The sequence below is a fragment of the Anolis sagrei genome, chromosome 5 (genome assembly GCF_037176765.1).
Source record: "Anolis sagrei isolate rAnoSag1 chromosome 5, rAnoSag1.mat, whole genome shotgun sequence".
In the NCBI taxonomy this organism is placed as follows: domain Eukaryota; kingdom Metazoa; phylum Chordata; class Lepidosauria; order Squamata; family Dactyloidae; genus Anolis; species Anolis sagrei.
The window spans coordinates 30568163-30585615 of record NC_090025.1 but is presented as its reverse complement, the minus strand read 5'-3'; the positions used below and the strand labels follow the sequence as shown (position 1 = coordinate 30585615).

Below are 17453 nucleotides of genomic sequence, written 5' to 3'. Positions count from 1 at the left end.
CAAATTACATTAAAATCATTTAACTTCTTGTTTTGATATTATTCATAAACTCTCCTAAGATATTTTTTTAATATTGGGTGGGCATAAATATTTAAATAGATTTTTAAGTAAATAAATACATATTTAAATGGGTACGCCATATTTAAACCAAATGCTGTTGTAATGAAAGGTCATGGAAAATGACATTATTTAATGCAACTTCATTTGTGTTCCATTTAATTATCAGTAGATTGGTATGCAACTGGGTAGAAATGTTTTCAATGAGTAATAATTAATCATAATTATCATATGAGATTTAGAGTGCTGATATAGTTTAACCCCCTCATTAATTTTTTTGCATGAGGAATTTCTACTATCCAAAATTGTTCATTTCTGGATGATACAGATCTGTGGGGAAATGCTAATTCTTTTAGACTTGAGGATCAGCTGTTTAAAAGTCAATGAGTCTCATTAGAAAGAATGTCTATAAAACATTACAATGTAATATTTATTCACTGCCAAGTGCATGACTGCAAACAGATTATTAGATGCACCTTTTGGGGAAAATGTATCCCTGAGAAGATAGCCTGAGTATTAACTGTTTCATATTATTTTGTTTCTTGTGTTTACGAAGTTTCCATGAAGCCATATTCTTTCTGTTAAGATTATAGTTCTGTTTTGAATGAATGCACATGTTGGGAGGAAGAATGCCCTTTGGCCTTATCATACTCTGCAGTGTATTATTGTTTTGGTTTGGCTGCTGATGGAGAAAGCAGCAGTTGCAATAAAAAGGGTTCATATAAAGAAGCTCCTGCTGTGATTTCTTGGCACTGTATAGGAATTGATACAAGACACTATATTCCCTCGAGCAGGTACCATAATGAGCACCCGCTCGGAGAGATTAATTAGAGCTTGAGGTGGCTGTAAGGGTGGGGGAGGCCACATATAATGTGTCAGGATCACTCTGGCCTCCAGCTTCAGTGATTCGATGTGAAATAGTAGCAGCTGGCTATAAATGTACAAAGTGCAATTGGGCAGCAGGTGGTAATTCCTGCCTTGTTTGCCAGATCTTCACAGGAATATGTAAGCTGATGCAAAAAGGTCACGAGCAACCAAAGGAAGAAAAAAGAAAGAAAAGAAAAAAAAGGCAGACTTCATGGCTTCTGCTGTGAGTGATAAAGCAAAGAGCCAAAGATCCGATCATATCCTACAAGGTTCACAACAGTAGCTCATAATCTGGTTCCTTTATGACACAGAGAGGTCTTCCTGTTACTTCCTTTTCTATTTTGTTTCTATGGTACTCGAGGTAAAGGATTCTGAAAAAATGTGTTGACCATAATGCAGCAGTGTGAGCATTCATGTGGCCCCCTCCAAATGTGAGTTGTCCTTTATATGTGAAGCGTTCTCTTGCCACAAGCTTCATATGTGCATATCATTTGGGAAAGAGAAATATTTTATATGACTGTGTAATGAATCTAAATGCTTGTTCACATGGTCAAAACCCCAGAAGTCACTACCAGAAGTTTATACAACACCCATGGACTTTCACTCTTAATGTGGGGTAAAGTGGGCCGAACTGATTTAACCCCATGCTAAGGAAAATCGGAGGATGCTCTGGAATTCCAGCAAAACTCCGGAGCATCCTGCACTTTGGGTAGAGTGTGGATAGCAAATAAGCTTCAATGTGAACTGGTTCACTGTCGACACATGACGGTGCCACCATTCCTGCACTTAGCATAAGGAAAAGGAGATGGATAGGACTGATGTCATAGCTGCTGCTGGATGGTTGCAGAGCTCCAAGAAATGTTCTGGCCATTGTGGGCACCTTGTGGTAACATTAGTGAAGTCATTATGTGACCAGAGAGAGAAAGTGGTGACACCTCCATGCCTAATTTGGAGGTTTTCTGAAAATAACTGGCTGGTGTAGACAAACCCTATCTTGGAAGTAAGCCTCAGTGAGTTCAGAGGAATGTATTTCTCAGGTAGATGTATATATGATTACACTATATCATGTACTCAGAGTAACAAATGCCAATACAATTTATTTCAATCCTTCCCTCAAATAGAAGAATGTTAGGTCCTGTTTGGCCAAAGTTAATGACACTGTGTGAAAGCAAAAAGTGATCAGAATACTGCTTTTAAGGGAAAAGTTGCTTAAAGAAGTTTCTTCTTCTGGAGAGAAGTTTTGATGCTAGGGTCAGTGAGCAACAAAAAAGTCACCATCCATTAATGAGATAAATTAAATCTCAGGGTCGCTTTGTATAATATTCTGCCCTGGAGATTTTTCAGAAACAATCTTGACTATATTGTAAAGGTTGATGGCCTTTGCTAAGAGGTCAGTTCTCTGGAGTTCTCTAACCCACTTCCCTCCCCTGTGCAATACTACAAAGCTACAAAGTTGGATGCAGAATGTTCCTTTCACATCTGATAACCTTTTCTGAATACAGAAGGTCATTACTATATAACAGTGAGTCAACAGGGAATATGAGGGAATATGAACCTTTGCCCTTTTCATTAAAAAAATAGGTCTATAATACACTGTAATGTTGTCACAAACTTTTTAAACTCTCCTGATTGAGCAGCAGTTAAATGTTCAGTGTTTCGTTGTATATGTACTTTGTATGTTTTGTGTTGCATGAGAAAGAAAATGTTTTAAAATGTAGTGAAAAGATGTATTGTTTCACAGTTTGTTGTTGGTGTCTATGTGGCTCACTAAGCACAACATTTTAGAGAGAACACTATCCCAACCCATATTATGTTGGGCTACAACCTTCACCGGTCCCATCAATTCTCTATGGTCACTCATGGGAATGATAGGAATTGTATTTCAACAATGTCCGAGGACTCTCTAGATGAAGATGGCTTATTTCTATTTGACTAACGTACCAAATCTAATACATGTTCCTAGATGTTATTTGTGAATGTGTGTCCTTATTCCTTCTGAGAGCTCTCACTGTTTCTGCAAAAACATGTGCCATCTTCAAGAACATATCTGAGAGCAGTTTTTTTTCTTTTTAAAAAAGCCACTAAATTACATGTCTGTTATTAAGTTGTCATTCTGTGTGACATTTTGTGTCGTGTTGTTTCGGTGTGTGTATGTACGTCCCCAGGGTCTCCCAGGCTTTCCCACAGTTGCTGCCCTTCACAGTAATCAGATCCTCACTGTCAAGGTTTGTGGATGACCCGTATCAACTAGCCAGGCTTGCCATATCAGCACAGAAAGCCATGAAGAATTTGTTTGCCTCTGGGAGCTTGGTGTTAGCATTGTGTGCCTGATCATGACCAGATTTATTGCTTTAGTCCTCTCCTGTTATACTGGTATCTATGGTACTGCTTACTGTATGAGAGGTATAAGACTTACATACTGCATGGTGGCATTATTAACACTGAGCAGCCATTTGTGCCCTTCATCAGAATTTCAAAAAATCATATGTCTGGAGCTCCAATTCTTATAATCTTCAAGATATAATCCAGAAAAGTAACTTTTCTTGATGAACATTTGCAATTCTGCTTGCAAATACCATAGTTTACAAAGATATAAAATCATGAATGGATGGCAAAATACTGGTGAATATATCAGTCAATGATTTTGTGCCTTTATGGTTCCACACTTGTACATTTGCTTTAAATTATTTGAGAATTAAACAGAAATAATTTAAATCATCTATAGGTTGGCAGCCTCAGCTATACCATTGAGATGACAGTATTCTTCATGGCACAATATGCTCTTTGGGATGTCTGGCTAAAAGCTGAACTGGTGCTTTGTCTCCTTGAATCTTGGCTTATGAACCAGACAAAAGTAATCAGTGTAAATTTGTTTCATAAAAGTGATTATCTAATGAATATTATAACTTAGGGCTTGGTAGCCTGTTTGACATTCTATGGACATTCTTTGTTTTTCAAAGCACAGATTCTTGTGACAGACACAAGCACCAGTTGGTGGTTATATTTGCTACTTGCAAGTCTAATGTGTAAATTTCTATTTCTTTCTCGGGCCTTCTGATGTCTATACTTCAACTCTTTCACCTCTGAACCTCAACCTTTGACCTCACCTGCCTGATCAGATGGTGTTTCCTAAAATCAATCATGGGTTTCTCTCTGCTGATCAGCAGCTCATTAAACGCCGCCTCATTAAGGTAGTGGTTAATCTCTCCCTCCACCTTTTGCCATGCTCTTGCTTGCAGCTGATTGCTGAATTCTGAACATACTTCTTAATGGTATTGATTTTTATTTTTGGGGAAAAATGAGAAGAAACTGCATGGAACTTTGCTGTAAACTGCATAATTAATTTTATCAATTGTTCCCCACTGTTTTTTTATTGGAAACTAAGCAACACTTAGTAGTTTTGAAGGGAAGTGATTGTGATTTAACAGATCATTACCCAAGTAGATTAAATTATTGCAAGATGGATAACATTGGTGCTATAAATGTTGATTTTCAATGTTGCTATAAAATGGTTGCTAAACAGAGATGAAATATTCTTGAAAAGTGCTGTACAGCTTTTCAGCAAGATGGTTGTACTTCAGTGTTCGCATTAGAACTTATTTTTTTGCTGAGCATTAGTTTTGTTGGCTGCCATTAAAGGTTTACCATCCTTATGTAAAGCCGATGACCCAGCCTGGCATACCAGTAAACATTTTTCTTGTAAAAACACAGCACTGGATTTTTTCAAGTTTGTTTATACTTGAACCAGTTTAAACATTTGTGTATATCCTTCAGGTATAAGAACTAATGTTTACAAACTGCAATAATTCTAACTGGCTCTCAGCATATGATTGGAACAAAAATCCTATGTAGTTTCCTTTGTTGAACTATTATTTGTTGGACTATTATATATAAAAATGCTCTGTGTGCATTGCTAGGCATTGTAGACCATACACATGTTTTGGATTCTGCTCCTGGATACAGAGCCTTGGGTGATGTCCCAGTCAAGATAGTGGCACTGTCAGTTTCCAAAGTATCTTCAAATAGCTCCATATGGAGTGCATTTTAATAATCCAAGGGAAGTAATGAAAACATGGATAACTGCTATTAGATCCATGTCTGAGATGAGAAGTCATCTACTGAGTAAGCAGTATTCCCAGCCAATATCATAATCTGTGAATTATCTCATGCCAATAATTTGAGAATGGGTGACTTAAATCCAATTCCCTCTCTCCTCCATATAGGTTATTGGTGCTATCTTGTTAAAATGTGTGATAATAATGTGCAGATAGTTCTGCATGTTGTAAAACAAGAACTTTGATTGATGAACACTTTTAGCAATTTTGTTCTTTTACAAGCTCTTCCCTTGAAAATTGTATCTCTCTCCTTCGCTCTGTTTTACTGAATATTTGTGCAACTGAAAACGTGCATGTTAAGAGCGGAAAACTGCTTAGTAATGTTGATTTTACTGACTGCTGTTCAGGGTGACCAAGGACAAGTTGGACCCCCCGGGCCTCCAGGGCCTCCAGGACCAAGGGGCCCTCCTGGGGATACTGGCAAAGATGGCCCCCGCGGAATGCCAGGTGCACCGGTAAGTGGACTATTAATGTATATTAACATTACAGACCTAGGTGAATGAAACCATGTTAGGCCCCTTCTACACTGCCATATAATCCAGATTATCAAAGCAGATAATCCACATTATCTGCTTTGAACAGGATTTTATGAGTCTACACTGTCATATAAATTATTTATTATTTATTTATTTATGATATTTCTATCCTGCTTTTTTCAGTCTGAAGGTAACTAAAGGTGGCTTATAAATTGGCAGCAATTTGATGCCACAACAGTCATAAATACAATTAAAAAACATTTAGCACAACATTATAAAACTCCTTAAAAACCCATTAAAAACATATAATCACCAGTGTCTCCCTGTTAAACTCATAATTCAGTTCACAGAAGATAATCTGGATTTTATATGGCAGTGTAGAAGGGGCCTTAGTCTGTCATGGCATAGAACTGATCAACCACTGTATTTTATAAAAGTCTGTGCTAAATAAAATGTTTTCATCCTTGAGTTGTTATCTAGACTTAAAAGGTTTCCCTACAATAGGGTAAGATTATTTCCATTTTATCAATGCGGAAAATATGGAGATTATGGGAATAAGGTTTCACTGGAAGTATGTACCAAGCATTAATACCTCTTTCGAAGAATTTTGGGTAATTGTTGGTCTTTCATTTTATAAATATTCACTGTCATCCCAAAAGCATTTTTGCAGATCCTTTTATTCCAGTACACTATCATGTTTCCATTTCCATTCCTCCAGTGGTCATCGCTGTTAAGATAAATAATAATATAGGGAAATAATATGCTAAATATTATAAGGCTCAAAATATTCTGTTATTACATTTGTTTTTTAGTTCTGTCCATAAATAGTATGACATTCTTTGATATCATGGTTAATGAAAATGGTTGATCTTTAAACTATGTATTTCACATAACTTATTTTCAAAACATTGCTGTCTCCTCCTCCTTTGCCCCTATGCACAGACCACAATGGTTGATTGAAATCCTAGCACCTTCTGTCTGGTATTTCCCCTGATAATCTAGTTAGAGAAAGTCTAATGAACTTCTAGATAAGATGTGCAGTGTACTCTATATAAAGACGAGAAATGTAATACCTAACAATTTGATAAGCCAAGAAAAACACAAGTGTTTATGTCATTAAGAAAAGCAGAAGACCCCCTTCTCAATGTTTGGGGAAAAGAGGATTTCAGGGGATGAGGGAGAAGCTAGTTTTCTTTTTATCATGAAAGCAGGTGAAAAGAGCTTAACCGTAATGTTCCTGGAGAGATGATAAGTTTGAACTAACTGCAGCTGGGTCAACAGCACAAACCTCTGGCTTCACACTTCTGTGAACACACCCACATACACAACCTTCCTTGGGTATGCACCATTATACTACTGAATAATGGAATCTGGTTTTTTTTTTCTGAAACAAAACTGAGGAAAGGGAATAAGGACATTCATTCCATATCTGTTTATCAAGTTATTAGAATGCATATTGTTTTAAAACACTGCCATATCTGCAGCACTCCAAATCACTTTCCTATAGATGCTAGTGGCATTTTATAATACAGATGATCTTCAAGGAATTACATATTATAATATATTCTTCAATGCAACATGATAAAGAGAAATCCAGAGAGACAGGAAGGGGAGCAACTTAGGTTTTCCCGGAGAATTAGGTAACTATGAGGATGGAATGGTTTTTATTCCTGCCCAAAGGGTCTATTCACATTACAGAGTTATAGTATGAATCTTCCATTTTAATTGTGATGATTCCATCCTGCAGAATTCTGGAGTTTTTTGGATGAATAAAAATCTGGCTGAGAACTCTAAACACCATGAATAGATTTACTCTCCATAATTTTTTCTAACACAGTACTCTTAAAAACCATAACCACACAATGATATTGATGTTGATGATGTTTTGTGTTGAAAGGGTGATCCAGGAAAGCCAGGTGAACAAGGCTTGATGGTAAGTCTTGATTTATTTCCCAATCCGCTAATACAGCTTGCAATAATTGTTTTTTCTCTTTTGGTGTGAGATACATGGCCAGAGTTCTGTTTGTAGAGCTCATGGAAGCAAGAGGTGAATTGATTGAGAGAATCAATAGGAAAGGCAGCAAGGATGTTTTGTTTCCAGATAATTAATGAAAACAAAACTTAATTTCCAGTTTCCCACAAAGATAATAGAAAAATATATTTTGCTTATATTTGTAAAGCTTTTCTGTTCATAGTGAATAGTAGGGGTGTGCGATCCATTAAAAATGGTTCAAAAGTCATTACAAAACTGAGGGGTGCTGGTGCTTCATTTCAAAATGTTTCTAAAGTATACTTAGTGAAAATGTTGTTACTATAATGAGACAAACAAAAGTTCATTACTATTTTGTCACAGTAATTGTGCATGTGCATAATTTTAAAGCTATTGGGGCGAAACTTGCCACAATGGTAGAATGCATTTGCACTGTTAACCTACCAAATTTCAGAATGTTTCACTTATCCATTGATTTTTGGTGAATTTTCAAAGTTTTGGGGAGGGATAGACCTCTCTGTCCATAATCCTGATTTGTACTTTCTAATGCTGATTCAGTCTGGCAAATGTAGTTTAGAGAAGGTCCTCTTGTATTCTTTGGCATACGGCTCCTCCCTTCCCAAACTATTTCCCAGAGTTCTGTGCTGTTCCCAAAATGTACAACTCTCTCTTTTACCCTCTATTAATACTGAGACTGCATTAATTTCACAAAAAATGGCAAGGTACTAAAGCAGACTTGGGCTTTGCTTCCTTGCCTTGCATTGAATATGAAACTGACAGGGAGACTTCTGAGCTTTACAAAACTAAAGTGAAAAAGTATGGGGTAATTTTCAATTCTAAAATATTTGATATGGGCCATGCAAATGCTTCTAATATGCCTTCTGGCTTATAAAACTTTCAATTTTCTTACAATTTCCAAAACTTCCAAAAAAAATTGCACAAGTCCAGTGGATAGCATTTCATTTATTAACTCTTTCAGAACTAAAAACTATATTATCTGCCTGCAACAATGTAGTGTATATTTTCAGTAATTGGTTCTAGACATACATGAGGCCCATAGAGCCTCATGTTTGTCCTTGTAGGGTTTTGTATTCATTAGTGATTGTGTTGTTGTTAAGTAACTTGTTCTTCCATTTGGACAAGATGGGGATGTGTGACTTGGCAAATTTTAATTGCTTCCTGTTTTAAAGAGTAATCTTTAAGCACATAGGAACAAAGGCTTCTTCCTGTCTTTTGGAATAAGCCATCCCTATAGTCTGGTATTTCAGTTTTCACAGTGCCAAGCCATTACTTATTTGGAATCTCAAGCAGCTTAGATTTGAAACAGGGAATGGACATAATTATGTTTCTAATAGCAGTTACAATTTTTCATGGGAATGTCAACTTGACAGGACGTCAGCAAAATATTTCATGAAAGCCAAACCTTTAGTGAAATGTAAACAGAATAACAAATGCTAGGTATGCAAAATTGGGGCATATCAGAGACGAAAGAAACAAGGCACTCTATTAATAGAGGCTGCCTAATTGCTCACATTGTGAGACATTCTTTCTGTGATTTCTCTCTCCTGACATCTGAATTTGTGATCTGAATTGTATATCCCATGAAAAACTAGTGAAAAAGCCTAGAGTAAACCATAGATTATTTCTCTGACATGTTGGACAAGAGCCAATTGAGACTGCCAAATTTTGACAAAATAAGACAGCCACAGTTAATACATTTGTGGTTTGTTCAGCCACATCCATTAGGAATACTTGAGCAGCTTGCAGCAGTACCCTGCTTTGTTCCTGAGAAACATGTTGATTAATATCTTATTTGTTGAAAGAATAAAAATTTTCTTCAGTAAAACAAAGTGCTAGAAAATTAAGATTTGGTCTATCACTAAATTGCATACCTGAAAATGCGGCCAGTTCTCCAAGCTTTAGGGCTCATCTACACCTACCAAATATTCCAGGGACAGTCTGGAGCAGAAATATGGAGGTGTTTAGATAGTTTGTTCTTGACCCACAGCATTGGCAGAGTCGAGTCTACACAGTCCTGCCAGACCAAAACCAATTTAACCTTGTAGGGCTATCAACTTTAGCCTCCCTATGGCCATCACTGTTATCAGATAGCCACAGAACTCCGGGAGAGCTCCTGACCATTGCTGGGCACCTCTTTGTCCTTGATCATGCAGGCACCTTTGCTGGTGTCAGCAATAATTGATCAATTGATCAATTATTTAAATGCTATCCATTGTGAGCAGAAAAAGTTTTACAAATATAAGGAAAAATCTCTTTCTGTTACCCTTGCTGAAGGCCACAAAAGGTCATCCTTGAAGGCGAGGAGTAATGCAGAGCCCCATGGCTGTCTGCCACAGTGATGGGGCCAACACATCCCTGAGCCATCTCCTTTTCCCTGATGGCAGCACTAGCTTATGTGGATAGCAAACTGGTTCACATACAAGCCAGTCTGCTGTCCACACTTCCCCTTCCCCCAAAGTACTGGGCTGAACTGGAGTTGAAATTCCAGAGCATTCCCCAACATTCCTTAAGCCAGAAAACAAGCTTAAGGCATCAAACAATGGTTCACAACCTTTGGTTATTTTGGACTTCAACTCCAAGAAATCCCACACTAGCAGCACACTAGCTGTTAAGAATTTTGGGAGCTGTAGTCCAAAACACCTGGAAGACCAAAGGTTGAAAACCACTGGAATAAAAAATAGATTTTTTTTCCAGCTTTTCCTGCTTACAGTGGGAATGATTGGGTAGGGGAAATCAGCATAGTGCTTCATCCCCAGAAAACCACATAGACTTTTGGCTCGCCATTCTATGAAATCACATTTAAGAAATACAAACCCATCTTGTATCCATTTAAACATCTGTTACACAAAATTGTAGCCCCCGATACTAAAACAAGTAATATATTGGCTGCCATTTAGCTATTTCTTTAAGTTCTCCCCTTTGGTGTAATGATAGTTAGCATTCCATTGTTCTGTCTGAGAACCTGTTGTGATGAAAGACTGGGCAGGAAAACAGTCATAAATAGATCACGGGCTTATCATTTGCAAAAGATTCATGGTTCAGAGTGCCAAACCTCCCCTACATGCATGGAAGAAATCCCTTCAAGGAGTATGGCTGCTGTTTGGCTCAATTCAATGAGCTGGAAGTTCACAGTCTACGAGAACTTGTCAGTATGAATAAATTGTGAAATGTATTTTTGAAGGAGTTTTTAATTACAATTGGCATATCCAAGCTCAGATGCTGGAGGCAGCTACTTTGTTCAGGAGTGTAGAACGATACCCTGTGTGATTCATATAATAAAAAAACACGCAACAGAAGCAAGCAATCACAAATATATACAAAGTCCTGGTGATATTGCTGTAATATTATCATTCATTAAAGCATTTAATTTTAAATGACTCTATTATTTTCCAGACTGGTAAATAATTATGGATTTTAATTCTGCTATAATTATTGATGATACTCATGCATAACCAAATACTAGAAAACCACCTGTCATTTAGACAGAGCAGATTTTGGTCCGTGCCCCTGAAGTCTTCTTTACTTTGGAGTATACATAGTAAACCAACTAAGTCTGTACTATACTGTGTTATGATAGCAAAAAGAGGCAGCCTTTTCCCAATTTAGCAGCCCAGTGCAACTTTTTGCAACCAATATATGGCATGAAAAGACCTACAGTGAGAATGGGAAAAATTACTGCCTTCCATGCTGGGACTGTTATTCCTATTAGCCACCCTAGTCAGTGGCAAAAAAAAACAAAACCCTGGAATTTGTAGCCCCTCAATTTTTGAGGGTCTTAGCCACTAGTGACCTGAAGGAATATGAAAGGTGGGTTATACTAGGCAATCAGTTCATCCCACTTCTAGTAGAAGCAGATGTAGGACCTATAGGAAGATTAAGTTGACTTTGGTCTATTCCTTTGGGCGATGTTATTCTTTAAGGAAATAGGTGAAATGTGAAGATTCACAAGCATCTCTTAGGCTGAATCTACACTGCCTATTTCCCAGGATCTGATCTCAGGGTATCTCATTATCCCAGATTATCTGACAGCATAGACTCATGAGTCGGAGTGAGCTCCCGACTGTCAGCCCTAGCTTCTGCCAAACTAGCAGTTCAAAAGCATGCAATGCGAGTAGGTCAATACATACCACCTTGGTGGGAAGGTAAAAGGGAGCCCCATGCAGGCAATAAGATTGGAGAGGTCTGCAAACATCAGGCTCCTCAGCATGGAAAATGGAACAAGAGCACCTCCCCATGGCCAGAGCTGAGCATCACTTCCAGATGCCAGAGATGAAAAGAGGAAGGCCTTTATCTTATCTGTATATTGTATGTTGTTGTTTATTTTGTAAAAGGCATTGAATGTTTGCCTTATATGTGTACTGTAATCTGCTCTGAGTCCCTCCGGGGAGATAGAGAGGAATATAAATAAAGTGTATTATTATTATTAGTATTATTATTATTTATCCACTTCAAAGCAGATAATCTGGGATCAGCTCATGTGATAAAGGGCAAGGTAGATCCAGCCTTAGTGTACTTTCCTTGACCCACTTCTGCAGCTTCAAAGGCTGCAAAATATGTAATTAGTTGTGGAGACCTGAATTAAAAACCTGTTATTATTTGTCCTTTGTCTCTTTATCTATTAGCAACATCATATTGTATGTGCACTACAATAGTCATATTAGTTGGTGAAAATGGCAGCCTTCTTCCTCTCCTAATGTAATATTTTTAAAAGTTCACATTTGAGCCAATTGTTCGCCCCAACTATTGATTCAGCAACAACTTTTGAGACAACATTTATGAAAGTTCCCTTGATACAGTGAGTCTTCTGCAGTTGAGTGGAAAAAACTGAAGTTAACCCTAAATCTCTCCTTGCAGATTGCAAGTGCATGAAATCAATACTATACAGAAAATACAGGCTAGATTTAATATTGGTCAAAAAGACAGGTATCAGTGGAAGCAAAGAAGAGGTAATATCTAAATGGGAGAACACAGGATCATTCTGAAATCTTGCAGCCTATAGCTGATACTAAGGAGAGAAGAAAAGCATTCATTGTACATTTCTGACATGTGCTAAACAGCTTATTTTGGCCCAGTTCATAAAAGTTGCACAATGGGGCATTTTAATTGGGCATTTAAACTTAAATTGGATGCATTATTATGTTAATGGAATTGTTTTCTCTTTTCAGGGGCCTCAGGGGCCTCCAGGACAAAAGGTACAGTATAAACAATGCCGTGAAACCGATTATACGTTTTTGTACCAAATGGCAAGCTGAAGGAATGAGGGCATTAGCTAGCTACTGTATCCCACACTGAACCAATTGGTTTTGTTTGTGAATTTTGTTTTCCCAAAATAAAGCCATGGGATACAAGATACCTCATTCTCACCCTCACCTCCTCATTCCCCATTTATAGAATATGCATGAAGTGGCAAAGGTATTTTTTTCAGCCCATCTGTTAACATTCAGGTTTTAAAAAACTACAAGAATGTTTTAACTTGAACACAGGTAAAAGGATGAAACCAAACTTCCAAACATAGTGGGAAATGCAGATAGAATTTCAAGTGGAAAATACAGTCTTATTCAAGTTGTTCTCTGCCATATGATGGGGGAAACTCCGTGAAAACATGGGAAACAAAGGATTCTAGGTGTTACTGATAAATGGTGCTTGGTGGCTAGCCAGAGTCTTCCTATTTCTAAAGTAACCTGAGAGTTAACTTCCTATGAGTGCTTCCGATATTACTTACACTCATCAGAGATGACAGCTAAAGCCTGACAGAGGCAATCCAAGATTTATGGACTGTGGCATTAGAGCAGTCCTAAATATATCGGGAATAAAAACATTTCAAATGGATTTTTGCAAGCCACTAACTGACACCTCACCCTGCTCTCAAAACAGCAACCCAGACCAGATTGTTGTAAAAGCAATTTTTAAAAGATAAGATACCATAAGGGTGTTTCATAAAACCAAGTGTTCAGAAAAGAGCTGAAGGAAGCGGGAAAGAATAATCAGTAGCCTCACAGCTGAGAAAGCTTCAAGTCAGAGGTGAGATTGTCTTTTTTTCAAATCACCATCATTCCAAAACAAAGTAACAGACATGGGGTTTCAGTGAAATGATGTGGTTAGCAGACAGAGTCCAGACTTTAAAATTTTCTGTAATCTACTTATTTCCACTTTAAAGCTCTGTCAAGAAATGGACTAGTAGAGACTGCATTTAGCAACCCTGATATATTTTTGGTCTTTTGAAATTCTTTAGTCCTGGGAGGAAAATTGGAAGTACATATGAGAAACCTGAATACTTCTACCATGTCATTTCAAATACCCTGGGATTTACATCACATATTAGATTTAGAGTGTTTCTGTGTTACAGAGTTATAACAGCTTAATATTCTTTTGTAGGCTTCATCCTACCAAATCCTGGAATGTGCAGTGAGGCAGTCCTAAAGAGATCTATTACTGTAGTTTAGTGGAGTTCTCTAACCGAGTACTCTGAGTACAGGCTGGGTATCTGTTATCTGAAATGCTTGGAACCAGAAATGTTTTCATTATGGATTTTTTTAAAACTTTAGAATACCCGTATTTGCATATAAATACATGAGATATCTTGGAGATAAGTCCCAAGTCTCAATACAAAATGCAGTTACTTTCCATATAGACTGGAGGCAATTTCATACAATAAATTGAAGTAATTGTGTACATGAAACAAAGTTGGTGTACACTGAGCCATCAGAAAGCAAAGGTGTTACTATCTCAGCCAACCATGTGAGCAAGTTGGAATTCTGAAGAATTATGTATTTTAGAATTGCAGATAAGGATGCTCAACCTGTATTTGGTGTATTTGTTAGAAGACAAAACAGTTAGAATGGCATCAAGCTGTTTTAGCAGTGTAACACAGATACACTCTATGGCTTTTTGCATTATTATTATATGGATAGAATGGCAATAGCATACATGAGAATATTCAGTAAGGCCTATATTACAGTGTTGTTTCAAGTAATACACTTGAGAAAGCGACAAAGTTTTGCAAAGTAGTAAATAGTTAATGGATTTTCAGTGCTTAGAATTCTCATAATAACACCTTTGTTCTGCAGTAACATTTCCTTATTTTACTTTCATATTCTTCAAGCATCTACCACAGAGTTAAGTCTATTAATCTAGAGTACAATAGCAAAAAGTAGCTTTCATCTTATAGATGAATAATCTTACTAAAGTTTCTTAGAATATTTGTAATAAGTCCAAGCTAATGATATGTGTTATCACTGGCAACTTTTCCATCTGTTCCTTTTTTCTTTATATTAAGTAGGCCCTTTGAGCAGATGTTAAGTCACATGTGGTACAAGCTGATGAATTGTTTAGAAATGAAAAATGCAGTGATGGTTCTGATTTACTTTTTCTCTAAAGCTTACTGGCGTGCTGTTGAACATTGCATGGTTATTTTCTTCAAATTTCAAGCTGTCACCAAACATGCATGAAGGCCAACACATAAGTTACTCTGGAAAGATAGAACATCTAACTACACTTTGAAATTGTGGCACAACATTTTAAAAATTAGATCAATTTCAATGCTAGTCATATTCCTAATGTGATCCCCCCAACCCCCCAGGGATGGTGATGTAAATGAAACTCATGGAGTTACAACGGATAGCTACATTTTGATAATTATAGGTAAAACTGATGGAAATTGAAATTAGCTTCCAAATTCAACATTCCCCACAACATTGTAGTATTATGAATGCTAGAGGGGAAGGGTTACCCTTCATATTGGATACTACTAAGTAGGGATAATAGTATTATTCAGTATATAGAATGGTTGAGAGAAATATAAACATTCAGCATATTGAATCAGATTGGTTCATAAATGCCTTTAAGAAAATCCAGGACACTCTTGATGAATACTGTCCTTAATATCTTATCCAAAGAGGAGAATTTCATCTTTTAAGTAGCAGCAGCTGTGGGCTTCCATGTCAGCTGGATGAATCTGCTCTGAGTTTTAATTTGAATGTTCAAAGAGCTGGGTCATATTTCCAAAATAGGTTTTGAACCTCCGATAACTCCTTTAAAGTTCATGCTAAATCTGGACCCAGTTCACTGCCACTCATATGGAAGCCACCAGAGATAACTGCTTATAAATGTTTTAAAAATTACTAGCATGGATCATTTTACAATGAGAGAGTATGCGAATTGTTAAGATAGAAGTAAAATCAAAAGAAATAAGAAGTAAGTCTTATTTTGCATGAGACTTCTAACTTTATAGGAAAGTTCCTCTGAAAGTTCAATGCATTAGTGTTATAAGTTGAGTATCCCTTATCTTGAATTCTGATATCTAAAACCGATTTCTAAAATTGGAAACTGTCTTCACAGGTGGCGGAAACAATTACACCTTTCCTTTCTGATGGTTCAATGTATACTAACTTTGTACAAGCCCATGAAAACAATATTGAGCATAAAATTCCTTTCAAGTAATATGTATAAGGTGTATATGAAACATACAGTAATTCTGTATTTCAATTTGTGTCTCCTCTCTGACATTAAGTATATGCACGTTTTCCAGAATCTGGAATACAAAACACTTCTGGTGCCAAATATTTTGCATAAGGGATACTTAACATTTAGAAGTGTTGACTAATTTGGTAGTGCAATGCTATGTATGCCAGGTCAGAATTCAAGAGATTTGCTCCCTGACCACAGATTTAGCACTAAAGCCTTAAGCATTGTATTACACTGAGAGATTTCAGGATCCATTTGATACAATTTGCTGAAGTGAAATATGTGGTTCTTTGCAGGGTTCGTTTGGTGCACCTGGTGTTCCAGGAATGGACGGAAATCAGGTAAATACCATGCTATTTCTGGTCTATTTTTTGCTGAAATCCTAGGCACATCCACTCAGGCAGGATCTACACTGCAATATAACCCAGTTATCAATCCATATAAGCCACATTATCTGCTTTGAACTGGATTATATGAGTTTACATTGCCATATAAGCCAGTTCAAAGCAGATAATCTGGATTTTATATGGCAGTGTAGATCCAGTCTCAGATTTAAGTCCTCCTGAATTTAATGTGTTTTACTTACAGGTAAGTAAGTATGTGTAGAATGTTATTTTTGAAAATGCAATTGTTCAGAAATGATTTTGTTTTGTAATTTTTTTTTAAAAAAAGCAATGAATTAGTAAATCACAAAAAATGTCTTGGCTTCTAAATTTACTGGATATCCAAATACAAATGATAACCAATTGTGGCACTAAGAAGAGCAAACACTCTGTTTACTCAATGGCGGCAACCCTATACGGTGGTCCATGTGTACAGATCCGATTGAAATGTGATGGGTTTAAAAATGCAATAGTTCTTTGGGATTTTAGTCTTTCCTGATGGCTAAGAGATTACAGAGGAATTTGGCGAGATAAGAGACACATAAAGAAAATCAACTCCATCCTTTTGAGAGAGTAAGAGAGCAAACAAATGCATTTGGCAGGAGGTGAGCTGAAGATGATGTGAAAGAAAGCCAAATGGGAAAAGAAATAATCTTGGCTTAAATCGCCAGTGAAATGTGTTCAATAGTTCAGTTTTCCCCCAGTTTCTGTAACCAAATTGTGTCACAGTTCACTATGACTGGCAGCCTGCATTCAATGCTTTACTAAAACAGCGGGGGCATTTCACATCAGCACTATAGGCTGTTGGCAAAACTGTTGACAAAGCTGGCATGAGAGCAGAAAAGTACTGTGCATCTGTTCTTCCCAGGAACATTAAGCTTTATATCATACTCTTTGTTCAAAATGCTGGGAATGCCATAACATAATGGAGTCATTGCACTTATATAATAGCAAGCCATTCTACACAGTGGTATTATTTGCCTAAATACCTAAAACATCAAGCCAAAAATGATAAAATACTATGTTGTTTAAAAGTGTGGTTAGTAACATTGACATTTATAAAACTCAGTGTGCAAATGTT

At 37.0% G+C, this 17453-nt stretch overlaps 1 protein-coding gene across 1 annotated transcript in view; it reads left to right on the top strand.

Annotated features, from left to right (window-relative positions):
• COL25A1 (collagen type XXV alpha 1 chain) overlaps positions 1 to 17453 on the top strand; it is a 362960-nt gene that overhangs the window by 258258 nt on the left and 87249 nt on the right. Inside the window, exons 8-12 of the mRNA XM_060779107.2 lie at positions 4044 to 4115; positions 5387 to 5494; positions 7413 to 7448; positions 12692 to 12718; positions 16286 to 16330. Coding sequence (XP_060635090.2) covers positions 4044 to 4115; positions 5387 to 5494; positions 7413 to 7448; positions 12692 to 12718; positions 16286 to 16330 — 288 coding nt within the window. The remainder of the gene's footprint in view (positions 1 to 4043; positions 4116 to 5386; positions 5495 to 7412; positions 7449 to 12691; positions 12719 to 16285; positions 16331 to 17453) is intronic.